Raw genomic sequence first — 13,949 nt, 5'->3', positions numbered from 1 at the left:
ATTTAGCTCCTAGAAGCTCCTCCTGCAAAGACTTTACAAGCCTAGTAATTTAACAAGCCTGCTTTTCACCACAGAAAAGAGTTAAAGAAAGAGACATGCTCTAGAGCAGTTGTTCTCAACTAATGGGCCATGGCCCACTGTCACTCCACTGTCTCCTTCCTTCAGGATCTTCAGCTAGCTGCAGATCCCCTAACCTACCATAGTATCTCCCAGCTACCATAGGCACTACGCAACCTCTCAAAGTGCCCACAGCCACCCTAGGAGCCCTTCATGCCTACCAATCTTTAACAATGCTCCCAGCCCCATACATTGTCCCCCACCCCCAGCTTGCTGAAGAGCCCCCAGCCCCTGATAGTGCTCCTAACAGTGTCCCAGAGTGCCCCCTAACCCCTGCATTGCCTTCCAGCCGCCCACATTGCTCCTATAAAAAAAAACAGCTCCATGTAGAGATCTCCAGCTTCCTTCAAAGGCCCCATCCCCCAAAATTGCGTCCAGCTCCTTCTGGAGACCTCATGATCTCAAAGGCCTCTATGTCTGCTGCAGAGTTTCCTAAGTCCTTCCAAAACCTTCTTCCCCCCATAGTGACACTCAATCCCATTCAAAGCCTTCCAGAATTTCAGTACATATTTTGTATTCCCCTACTTTTTTGTGAGTATGATCTTTTTTTTTACTGTTGGGGCATAGAAGGTTTTGGAAGAACTTACCGGGCCGTGGTCCCAATAAGGTTGAGAACCACTGCTCTAGTGAGGGAGAAGGTGGTGTGGTTAGAATTGTAAAATGCCCCTTTAAAAGCGAAGCAGAGGTATTATTTTTGTGGTAAAATGAAGTTGTGCTTCTGCTTACCGATCTAGGAGATATTTCAGATACTCTGAGCAGTCTTGCTGAATGCCTGGAGTAAACCAAGGAGGCCAAGAAGAAGCCAAAAAACTTTCCGGTGAGACTGCTGGACGCTGGGGAACAAAAACACAAAGCCGAATCAATAATTTCACTTACAATATTTTCACATAATAATAATAATAATAGAATAAAAACATATTAAAATTGGCCAAAATTGGATATTAACAGGCTCTCCTGCTTTCCCTACAGGTTATCTTACTTGTAGCTGTTCTCGGACACTCCCTGAACCTTCCAATAGCGAAAGACTTCAAGGACTCCAACCCTCTTTTGCAAAAATGTATTGACTCCTCAAAAGAATGATAAATTAGGGGTAAAGGAAACCCAAAAAAAGGGAAAATTCCCTCCGTTCAGTAGACTCTTCTAGTATCTGTTCATTCTGCCACAGGTTCATGGGAACTCTTTAAGCCCAGATAGACGTCTACCTTTAAATATATTTAGTCTTTATTATAGACCAGGTTAGGACTCTGAAACAAACTGAAGACCCTGTCTAACAGTTCACATTAAAAACAAGTTTTGTTTGCACACATTTGCAAATATATTTCTCAAATTTATAGAGTTAGACCTGCAGTACACTGGGGTGCTGTGATGCGGCCTCTGCAGCTTTTGCATATATTTACAAATGTGTTTTTAACACACATTTTTAACTATTGTTTCCTTCAATAAATGTGTTTCTCATTCATAAGCTGCTTTCACAGTTATCCATAATACCAACATCTGGAAAGTGCTCCCTCTTTCTCCTTTGGCAACGTGCATCCTCATTCATGGTGGAGGAAGAAAGGGTTCAGGTCTGTTATAGGATAGCACACACGGGGCAGGGTGGTCTGGCCCTGGTGCCTCGTCATATTTAGACTAGGGATAGACCGGTGGCCGATATGCACTTTCTCCGATATATCGGTGTCGGCCCCGGAACTGGCCGATATTGCCGATATTTTTGTGACGTCATTCTGCCTTCTTAGGCCGCCTCCCTCGCCTTGGAGTCGGGACTAGTCTCGCGGGAGTGTATCACAGCGATACACCCACCCACAGCAGCCCAGTGCCAGCCAGCCACCCACATCCACAGGCGCTGTACCAGCCAGCCAGCCACAGGCACTGTACCAGCCAGCCAGCCATCCAGGCCCTGTACCAGCCAGCCACCCACAGCCCCTGTGCCAGCCACCCCCCACAGGGTGCCAGCCGGCCGCCCACCACAGGGTGCCAGACAGCCAGCCACCCACAGGCCCTGTACCAGCCAGCCACAGGCACTGTACCAGCCAGCCGACCACAGGCCCTGTACCAGCCAGCCACCCACAGCCCCTATGCCAGCCACCCACCTACCACAGGGTGCCAGCTAGCCACCCACACACACACAGGGTGCCAGCCAGCCACCCCGCCACAGGGTGCATGAAAGCCAGCCACCCACCACAATGTGCCAGCCAGCCATCCATCACTCATTTAGACACACTGTCCAACTGGACAGTGGAAAGCAAAAGGAAAGCAAAGATAAACCTAAGAAAATGGAGATTGTGATACAACGTCTACCTGGCTTCAGTTGGGCTTCAAAAAAAAAAAATGAAATGGGATCCCACTTACCTGACTGTGCTCAAGAAAAGCAAATAGGTACTGCAGCTTCATCATCAGAGGCTGGGAGCTGCTGTCCCGCAAGCAGAGCACTGAGTGTCTGAAACTGACAACGCAAAGTCAATGGACATCAATGGAAACCAACACTATTATCCCGTTTATAGGGATCAAATCAGAACAAGATGGATTCTCTTCTACTTCTACAACTACTACATTTCTACTGCTGCGTTGCAACTGTTGGAGCTCAGGGTATCCCACCATGGCTGTATTATCTACCATAACGGCAATCGTGGGCTAGTGCATAGGTAGGGTCACCACCTTTTCTTTATGACAAACCTGAACACTTTAGCGGTAAACCACAATTTTTTTTTTTTTTTAGCATACACTATAGGATTGTAACAGACCTAGGGGACCTTTGGGCCCTCCAAAGAGAATAGTAATGCATAGTGCCCCCTCACCCTCCTGTCAGGCCCTGTTCTGAGCCACATTCCTGTTTGAATATTGTGTCCGGGTTTCAGGTGGACTGAATCCTGGACCCATGATTAAAAACCTGAACTGTTCGAGTGAATCCTGGACAGGAGGCAACCCTATGCCTAGGGTAGCGGGGTTGGAGGGGGCAGCACCAGGCCTCAGAATTAATCTTTTGTCATTTCTTTTGTTGATCTTATTTCTCTCTGGGCATTTGTGGCTAAAGCAAGAAAACTGTGGAAGAGGTGCAGGGGATGTCAAGAGGAGTCAGGAGATTCACATCACATAAAACCATTTCTTCTTTTTTTTGGTCTGGTAGTCTGTACAGAAAAACAAACAAACAGGGGAATACTCTGCATACTGTAAAAAGCAGACCCCATGCTGCCTCTAAGAGCCCAATATAGTAGCCAAAATATAATAGAAAGAGGATGCAGTATATAGTAGAGGTTCACCGAAATTAAAATTCTGGACCGAAGCCGAAAATTCAGGATGCGCTTGGCCAAAAACCAAAACCGAAATGGACGGTTTTTAAAAAATATTTTTAAAAGTTAACTAATGTGGCTAGCGTCAATAGAACGTGATTTTGCATTGAAGTCAATAGAACACGATTTTGCATTGAAGTCAATGGGATCAGTTTGGTTTGCTGGGCAGCCTCAGCGTGTCTTCAGGAGCCAGAAAAAAGAGGCTGCTGTCCAGTGGCGGCTGGTGCTCCATGGGCCGGCGGGGGCGGCAGACGGACCCCACCATACCCCCCCCTGGACCACACCAGGCCGCACACCATACTCCCCCCCCCCCCCCCCAGGGCCACAGCAGGATCCCTCCCCCCCCCGGCTCACTCACCCTGCCAGCAGCAAACGATGGTGGCGACTTCGGCTTCCTCCCCCTCAGTCTTCTGCGTCTCCTCCCTCCTCTTCCATGCCCAATGGCATGGCTTCTCCTTGCGGCCAATCAGGAAACTGGTCTCATTACCCACTTCCTGATTGGCCAGGAGGAGGTTCCGTGTGACAATAGCGAATATTCATTCGCTATTGTCACACAACTGGGTGGGCTCGGGGCGCAGTGCTCTACGCCCTGAGCCCACCCTTTTTTTTAGCCTATTAGAGCCTCTGGCTCTAATCACATGGTTAAAAAAAGCCCCATTGAAGTCCATGCGTCCGGCGCCCTGCATGTAGATTAGGGGGCTGGACGCATGGATGGGGGGCGGCGCCCCTGCGCCCCCAATGCACCAGCCGCCACTGCTGCTGTCTGCTTCCTGGCTCCTGAAGATACACTGAGGCTGCACAGCGAACCACACTGGGCAGATTACATGCTCTTAGCCTTATGCGTCTTGTGAGTTTCCAGTTATGATTTTTAAGAAAGTCTTTTCCTATATACTGCACTTAGTTGGCGCCCTCTGCCGTTTCCTTTATATATTGCAGAGATTACTTCAGTCTCATTGAGAAGCCGCAACAGATATCTTTGGACCTTTGGACTTTTTAGTATAATCCTACACACCTACAGCACAGTCACATGTATGATTATGTTGTAGCTTAGCTGTATCCCTACCTGCACCATTCTGATAATTCTCTCTATTTTGCCAAAATAATCACATCACACAAGGGGTGGAGCTTGTACGAAAGAGCATGATGCCAAAATACTCTTTTGCAGTATTTTGGAAAATGCAGCCTGCTACATAAAATAAATGTGAGGGTTACAATTACAGACACCCAGCAGACTGCCCTAGGTAACGCTCACATGTAATGCTGAGGCTCCATGAAAGAACTGAAAGCCAATGAATGAAAAGTGTGGGCCAGGGACAGTCAGACTGGAGATGAAAGGGCTAGATTGTGCTGGACATCCTCCAGCCAGGAAATCAAGAAATAGGACGGGCTCTATCTGACTTGCTGCAGCTTCTAATGCACACTGTGATAAACTCAAAGTGTGCAGTGAAATCAGAGTAAGCAACGTTAGCCCAGGAGAAGAGCCGGTGTGACAGGAGTCACTTTGTGCAGGGGGCTGGTGGAATCCAGGTTACCTTACAACTCCTTGTCACGCTTCCTCCGGCCCATCTTATGTGTAAGTCACCCTGTGTCTATAAGAGGCACAGGGAGACCAAGAACCCCAATCGGGTCTGCACTAATCAGACTCGCTATACAACCACACTGGACTGGCATTTTGTTTTACCTCGGTTATCCTGGGTTCTATATGTGTGGTTTGTGTTGAAAGAATGAAGGAGCTCTTTCACTTGGGACAATAAGATTTCTGAACAATATCCCTCAAGAGATAAACAATTTGACTTTTCCGATTGCTAGAATATTGCAGGGGTGTCTCATAGACCCTTGCTACATGGTGAGGTGGGGTGGGGTTTATTATTTATTATTATTATTATAAGTGCCCGTATCCCATTGTTCTATTGTTTCTGTCTGCCTTGGGATCAACCTATTATGGGATGTATATGTGTATGTGGATTAGCTGCAAAAGGGGAGGGGGGGATTGTCCCAGGGTGTATATCTCTATGTGCCTGTGTTTTAATAAACAGTTCCTATTCTGGTTTGCTCCAAAACTGGTATTTCCTTGTTCTTGGGGTAACTATAGCCAGATTCAAGGATCTTGTGTTCCAGAGCTTAGGAAGCAGCTTCTTGGCGGAGATACCCAGTTGGGGTGTCCGGTTTCGTCACATTGGTGGCAGCAGTGGGATGCTTCCTGCAGTCTCGGACATCCAGACCTCCACTAGGATCCAAGGTCCAGATAGCAGGAGAGGAGAGGTAGAGATACCAGCCGCCATGGAAGAGGAATTCGGAAGGAGGTTGCGAGAGATGCGGATACAGCACAGGGGACCAGTGTCAGAGCAGGTCCTGCTAGGATGGTATGATTCAATCTGCTTGGAACTCTGGAAAGAAGAGCTAGCCCGTGAGCAGCGACACCAGGGAAAAATCCTTGCCTCCTTCCAGGAAAGGTACTGGTTGCAGTACAAAGTGCGAATGGTGTTCCATCACAGCCGGTACAACTGTACAAGACTGAGGGGAAGGCTGTGGATATGCATTAACACCTTCCCGGGCGGGGACACTTGTTCTGGGAGGACAGACACAGCTTATGACTGATCACTGTACAGGCCCACTTTAGAGCAGGGTTAGGTTATAAACAAATATCCCAAGCTTTGAACATCTCACAGAGCACTGTTCAATAATCATCAGAAAGAGGAAACACCTGCAAGCCTACCAAGACATGGCCGTCCACCTAAACTGACAGGCCGGGCAAGGAGAGCATTCATCAGAGAAGCAGCCAAGAGGCCCATGGGAACTCTGGAGCTGCAGAGATCCACAGCTCAGGTGAGAGAATCTGTCCACAGGACAACTATTAGTCGTAAACTCCACAAAACTGTCCTTTATAGAGGAGTGGCAAGAAGAAAGCCATTGTTGAAGGAAAGCCGTAAGAAGTCCTGTTTGCAGTTTGTGAGAAGCCACATGGGGGACACAGCAAATGTGGAAGAAGGTGCTCTGGTCAGATGAGACCAAAATTGGACTTTTTGGTCTAATAGCAAAACGCTATGTGTGGCAGAAATCTAAAACTGCACATCACCCTGAACACACCATCCCCACCGTGAAACACGGTGGTGTCAGCATCATGTTGTGGGGATGCTTTTCTTCAGCAAGGACAGGGAAGCTGGTCAGAGTTGATGGGAAGATGGATGGAGCCAAATACAGGGCAATCTTAGAAGAAAACCTGTTCGATTCTGCAAAAGACTTGAGACTGGGGCGGAGATTCACCTTCCAGCAGGACAACGAGCCAAAACATCCAGCCAGAGCTACAATAGAATGGATTAGATCAAAGCATATTCATATGTTAGAATGGCCCAGTCAAAGTCCAGACCTAAATCCAATTGAGAATTTGTGGCAAGACTTGAAAATTGCTGTTCACAGACGCTCTCCATCCAATCTGACAGAGCTTGAGCTATTTTGCAAAGAAGAATGGGCAAAAATGTCCCTCTCTAGATGTGCAAAGCTGGTAGAGACATCCCCAAAAAGACTTGCAGCTGTAATTGCAGGGAAAGGCGGTTCTACAAAGTATTGACTCAGGGGGGTGAATACAAATGCACGTCACGCTTTTCACATATTTATTTGTAAAAAATTGTTGAAACCCAATTATCATTTTCCTTCAACTTCACAATTATGTGCCACTTTGTGTCGGTCGGTGGTTGTAACATGACAAAATATGGAAAATTACAGGGGGTATGAATACTTTTTCAAGGCACTGTATATAGCAGAGTTTGTGGGCTCTATACCTTTCCAACAGACTAAATAATAGACACTGATTTGGGTTATTTTTTACCAAAGAAATATAGCAGAATGCATTTTGAACTAAATTTGTGAAGAAAGTTTATTTATTTGCAAAACCTTATAAGAGAAATTTTCATTATTTTCTATTAGGTCTCTTACATACAATACTCCTCTTTGAGCATCTACTTTTTCATCAGTTTTTTTTTTTTTCATGTACTTGCACGTATTTTTGCGCATATGCGTTCCCGCAATTTCGCGTGCATTTTATGCAAATGCGCGGAAACGTATTCTCATGTTCTTGTTTTGTGCATTATGTAAATGGCCATTTGTGCAGATTTGCGCGTATTTGCACGCATGGGCTTAAATTACTGACCAAAAATGCAGATTTTTCTATTTTGTTTTTACTGAAGAATGCATGGTGCTCTATTACGCGCCTGTGTGCATAGGCACATTACAATTAACCACTTCTGGACCGGAAGATTTTCCCCCTTAATGACCAAGTCATACTTTAAAGGACAATTGCGCAGTCATGCGACGCTGTACCCAAATAAAATTGATGTCCTTTTTTTCCCACAAATAGAGCTCTCTTTTGGTGGTATTTGATCACCTCTGCGATTTTTATTTTTTGCGCTATAAACAAAAAAAGAGCGACAATTCTGAAAAAAAAACAATATTTTTTACTATCTGCTATATACAGTGCATTGCGAAAGTATTCAGCCCCCTTGAACTTTTCGATCTGTTGCCACATTTCAGGCTTCAAACATAAAGATATAAAACTGTAATTTTTTTGTGAAGAATCAACAACAAGTGGGACACAATCATGAAGTGGAATGAAATCTATTGGATATTTCAAACTTTTTTAACAAATAAAAAACTGAAACATTAGGCGTGCAAAATTATTCAGCCCCCTTAAGTTAATACTTTGTAGCGCCACCTTTTGCTGCGATTACAGCTGTAAGTCGCTTGGGGTATGTCTCTATCAGTTTTGCACATCGAGAGACTGAAATTTTTGCCCATTCCTCCTTGCAAAACAGCTCGAGCTCAGTGAGGTTGGATGGAGAGCGTTTGTGAACAGCAGTTTTCAGTTCTTTCCACAGATTCTCGATTGGATTCAGGTCTGGACTTTGACTTGGCCATTCTAACACCTGGATATGTTTATTTGTGAACCATTCCATTGTAGATTTTGCTTTATGTTTTGGATCATTGTCTTGTTGGAAGACAAATCTCCGTCCCAGTCTCGGGTCTTTTGCAGACTCCATCAGGTTTTCTTCCAGAATTGTCCTGTATTTGGCTCCATCCATCTTCCCATCAATTTTAACCATCTTCCCTGTCCCTGCTGAAGAAAAGCAGGCCCAAACCATGATGCTGCCACCACCGTGTTTGACAGTGGGGACGGTGTGTTCAGGGTGATGAGCTGTGTTGCTTTTACGCCAAACATAACGTTTTGCATTGTTGCCAAAAAGTTCGATTTTGGTTTCATCTGACCAGAGCACCTTCTTCCACATGTTTGGTGTCTCCCAGGTGGCTTGTGGCAAACTTTAAACGACATTTTTTATGGATATCTTTAAGAAATGGCTTTCTTCTTGCCACTCTTCCATAAGGGCCAGATTTGTGCAGTATACGACTGATTGTTGTCCTATGGACAGAGTCTCACACCTCAGCTGTAGATCTCTGCAGTTCATCCAGAGTGATCATGGGCCTCTTGGCTGCATCTCTGATCAAAGTGACCAGAAAAATATATTGGCACAAGCAAATATAGGTAAAATCAAAGCTGCTGAACACCTTGGTACAATAAACAACACCAAAATGAAAACAATAGAGAATATGGTGCAGCGCTAGACAGTGGCGGCCTGTGCATAGGGGGCGCCAGGGCGCCGCCCCCCCCTAAAAAAAGAAAAGAAAAAAAAAATTAAAAAAAAAAAAAAAAAAAATTACAAAAAATCGATAAAGTTTTCAAAAAAAAAAAAAATTGTGTTCGCCGGCCTATGTGGAGGCTGTGGGGGGGTGGGGTTTACGACCCAGAAGAGGCGCCGATTGGCTGCCTTCTGGGGCGTAACCTGGGCGCAGGGTACAGCGCTAGGAAACCCCCACTTTCGGAATGTCCTGGCTGTGATTGGTCCAGTCTCCAGCCTGGACCAATCATCATCCAGGACATCCGATGCTGACCCGTGACCCCGCTGACGTCGCGTACGTCAGTCACGAGTCAGTGCGGTGGACGGATGGGCACAGCAGAGCGGAGCGGACTCAGAGTCAGCGGAGACTCGGAGAGCAGACCGGACACCGGAATCGACTTCAGAGAGACGGACGACCCGACCAGGCAGTCACCTCACCAGGCCGCAGCCGCGCAGCGTCTCCAGAGGAGTGGAGGTCATCTGGACTGGAAGAGAAGACTCGATCACCACCGGTAAGTGAGCTGTGGCGCTCTGCAATCATTGGGGTACAATGCTGGCACTCTGCAATCATTGGGGGACAATGCTGGCACTCTGCAATCATTGGGGGACAATGCTGGCACTCTGCAATCATTGGGGGACAATGCTGGCACTCTGCAATCATTGGGGGACAAAGCTGTGGCACTCTGCAATCATTGGGGGACAAAGCTGTGGCACTCTGCAATCATTGGGGTACAATGCTGGCACTCTGCAATCATTGGGGGACAATGCTGGCACTCTGCAATCATTGGGGTACAATGCTGGCACTCTGCAATCATTGGGGGACAATGCTGGCACTCTGCAATCATTGGGGTACAATGCTGGCACTCTGCAATCATTGGGGGACAAAGCTGTGGCACTCTGCAATCATTGGGGGACAAAGCTGTGGCACTCTGCAATCATTGGGGTACAATGCTGGCACTCTGCAATCATTGGGGTACAATGCTGGCACTCTGCAATCATTGGGGGACAATGCTGGCACTCTGCAATCATTGGGGTACAATGCTGGCACTCTGCAATCATTGGGGGACAATGCTGGCACTCTGCAATCATTGGGGTACAATGCTGGCACTCTGCAATCATTGGGGGACAATGCTGGCACTCTGCAATCATTGGGGTACAATGCTGGCACTCTGCAATCATTGGGGGACAAAGCTGTGGCGCTCTGCAATCATTGGGGGACAAAGCTGTGGCACTCTGCAATCATTGGGGGACAAAGCTGTGGCGCTCTGCAATCATTGGGGTACAATGCTGTGGCGCTCTGCAATAATTGGGGGACAATGCTGTGGCACTCTGCAATCATTGGGGGACAATGCTGTGGCGCTCTGCAATCATTGGGGTACAATGCTGGCACTCTGCAATCATTGGGGGACAATGCTGTGGCACTCTGCAATCATTGGGGGACAATGCTGTGGCGCTCTGCAATCATTGGGGTACAATGCTGTGGCACTCTGCAATAATTGGGGGACAATGCTGTGGCACTCTGCAATCATTGGGGGACAATGCTGTGGCGCTCTGCAATCATTGGGGGACAATGCTGTGGCACTCTGCAATCATTGGGGGACAATGCTGTGGCGCTCTGCAATCATTGGGGTACAATGCTGTGGCGCTCTGCAATAATTGGGGGACAATGCTGGCACTCTGCAATCATTGGGGGACAATGTTGTGGCGCTCTGCAATCATTGGGGGACAATGCTGTGGCGCTCTGCAATCATTGGGGTACAATGCTGTGGCGCTCTGCAATAATTGGGGGACAATGCTGTGGCACTCTGCAATCATTGGGGGACAATGCTGTGGCGCTCTGCAATAATTGGGGGACAATGCTGTGGCACTCTGCAATCATTGGGGGACAATGCTGTGGCGCTCTGCAATCATTGGGGTACAATGATGGCACTCTGCAATCATTGGGGGACAATGCTGTGGCGCTCTGCAATCATTGGGGTACAATGCTGTGGCACTCTGCAATAATTGGGGGACAATGCTGTGGCACTCTGCAATCATTGGGGGACAATGCTGTGGCACTCTGCAATCATTGGGGGACAATGCTGTGGCACTCTGCAATCATTGGGGGACAATGCTGTGGCGCTCTGCAATCATTGGGGTACAATGCTGTGGCGCTCTGCAATAATTGGGGGACAATGCTGGCACTCTGCAATCATTGGGGGACAATGTTGTGGCGCTCTGCAATCATTGGGGGACAATGCTGTGGCGCTCTGCAATCATTGGGGGACAATGCTGTGGTGCTCTGCAATCATTGGGGGACAATGCTGTGGCGCTCTGCAATCATTGGGGGACAATGCTGTGGCGCTCTGCAATCATTGGGGGACAATGCTGGCACTCTGCAATCATTGGGGGACAAAGCTGTGGCGCTCTGCAATCATTGGGGTACAATGCTGTGGCGCTCTGCAATAATTGGGGGACAATGCTGTGGCGCTCTGCGATCATTGGGGGACAATGCTGTGGCGCTTTGCAATAACTGGGGGACAATGCTGTGGGCACTTTGCAATCATTGGGGGACAATGCTGTGGGCGCTCTGCAATAATTGGGGGACAATGTTGTGGCGCTCTGCAATCATTGGGGGACAATGCTGTGGCGCTCTGCAATCATTGGGGGACAATGCTGTGGCGCTCTGCAATCATTGGGGGACAATGCTGTGGCGCTCTGCAATCATTGGGGGACAATGCTGTGGCACTCTGCAATCATTGGGGGACAATGCTGTGGCACTCTGCAGTGATTGGGGTACAATACTGTGGCGCTCTGCAGTGATTGGGGACAATGCTGTGGCGCTCTGCAGTGATTGGGAACAATGCTGTGGCGCTCTGCATTGAAAGGGGCTCGCACGCTTAACTCTGCATTGATGGGGGCACGGAACAGTTGCATTGAAGGGGGCACGCACGCTGAACTCTGCATTGTGGGGGCACAGAACAGTGTTTATTGCATTGAAGGGGGCACAGCACAGTTGCATTGAAGGGGGCATGCACGCTGAATTCTGCATTGTGGGGGCACAGCACAGTGTTCATTGCATTGAAGGGGGCACAGCACAGTGTTTATTGCATTGAAGGGGGCACAGCACAGTGTTTATTGCATTGAAGGGGGCACAGCACAGTTGCATTGAAGGGGGCATGCACGCTGAACTCTGCATTGTGGGGGCACAGCACAGTGTTTATTGCATTGAAGGGGGGCACAGCACAGTGTTTATTGCATTGAAGGGGGCATAGCACAGTGTTTATTGCATTGTGGGGGCACAGCACAGTGTTCATTGCATTGAAGGGGGCACAGCACAGTGTTTATTGCATTGAAGGGGGCACAGCACAGTGTTTATTGCATTGAAGGGGGCACAGCACAGTGTTCATTGCATTGAAGGGGGCACAGCACAGTTGCATTGAAGGGGGCACAGCACATTGTTCATTGCATTGAAGGGGGCACAGCACAGTTGCATTGAAGGGGGCACAGCACATTGTTCATTGCATTGAAGGGGGCACAGCACAGTTGCATTGAAGGGGGCACAGCACAGTGTTTATTGCATTGAAGGGGGCACAGCACAGTGTTTATTGCATTGAAGGGGGCACAGCACAGTTGCATTGAAGGGGGCATGCACGCTGAACTCTGCATTGTGGGGGCACAGCACAGTGTTTATTGCATTGAAGGGGGGCACAGCACAGTTGCATTGAAGGGGGCACAGCACAGTGTTCATTGCATTGAAGGGGGCACAGCACAGTTGCATTGAAGGGGGCACAGCACATTGTTCATTGCATTGAAGGGGGCACAGCACAGTTGCATTGAAGGGGGCACAGCACAGTGTTTATTGCATTGAAGGGGGCACAGCACAGTGTTTATTGCATTGAAGGGGGCACAGCACAGTTGCATTGAAGGGGGCATGCACGCTGAACTCTGCATTGTGGGGGCACAGCACAGTGTTTATTGCATTGAAGGGGGGCACAGCACAGTGTTTATTGCATTGAAGAGGGCATAGCACAGTGTTTATTGCATTGTGGGGGCACAGCACAGTGTTCATTGCATTGAAGGGGGCACAGCACAGTGTTTATTGCATTGAAGGGGGCACAGCACAGTGTTTATTGCATTGAAGGGGGCATAGCACAGTGTTCATTGCATTGAAGGGGGCACAGCACAGTGTTTATTGCATTGAAGGGGGGCACAGCACAGTGTTTATTGCATTGAAGGGGGCATAGCACAGTGTTTATTGCGTTGTGGGGGCACAGCACAGTGTTCATTGCATTGAAGGGGGCACAGCACAGTGTTTATTGCATTGAAGGGGGCACAGCACAGTGTTTATTGCATTGAAGGGGGCATAGCACAGTGTTCATTGCATTGAAGGGGGCACAGCACAGTGTTTATTGCATTGAAGGGGGCACAGCACAGTGTTTATTGCATTGAAGGGGGCACAGCACAGTGTTCATTGCATTGAAGGGGGCACAGCACAGTTGCATTGAAGGGGGCACAGCACATTGTTCATTGCATTGAAGGGGGCACAGCACAGTTGCATTGAAGGGGGCACAGCACATTGTTCATTGCATTGAAGGGGGCACAGCACAGTTGCATTGAAGGGGGCACAGCACAGTGTTTATTGCATTGAAGGGGGCACAGCACAGTGTTTATTGCATTGAAGGGGGCACAGCACAGTTGCATTGAAGGGGGCATGCACGCTGAACTCTGCATTGTGGGGGCACAGCACAGTGTTTATTGCATTGAAGGGGGGCACAGCACAGTTGCATTGAAGGGGGCACAGCACAGTGTTCATTGCATTGAAGGGGGCACAGCACAGTTGCATTGAAGGGGGCACAGCACATTGTTCATTGCATTGAAGGGGGCACAGCACAGTTGC

The 13,949-nt window shown here is 48.2% G+C and overlaps 1 protein-coding gene across 1 annotated transcript in view; it reads right to left on the bottom strand.

Annotated features, from left to right (window-relative positions):
* The window catches only part of USP35 (ubiquitin specific peptidase 35), a gene marked incomplete at its 5' end in the record, with an annotated part of 66,672 nt that overhangs the window by 12,267 nt on the left and 40,456 nt on the right, over positions 1-13,949 (bottom strand). Inside the window, 2 exons of the mRNA XM_082247322.1 lie at positions 844-950; positions 2,467-2,560. Of these exons, the coding sequence (XP_082103448.1) occupies positions 844-950; positions 2,467-2,560 (201 nt within the window). The remainder of the gene's footprint in view (positions 1-843; positions 951-2,466; positions 2,561-13,949) is intronic.

The sequence above is a fragment of the Pelophylax lessonae genome, assembly GCF_965119305.1.
Source record: "Pelophylax lessonae genome assembly, chromosome: 2".
Taxonomy (NCBI): Eukaryota; Metazoa; Chordata; class Amphibia; order Anura; family Ranidae; genus Pelophylax; species Pelophylax lessonae.
Note: the sequence above shows the minus strand (reverse complement) of the source record. Positions and strands in the feature narration are given on the sequence as shown.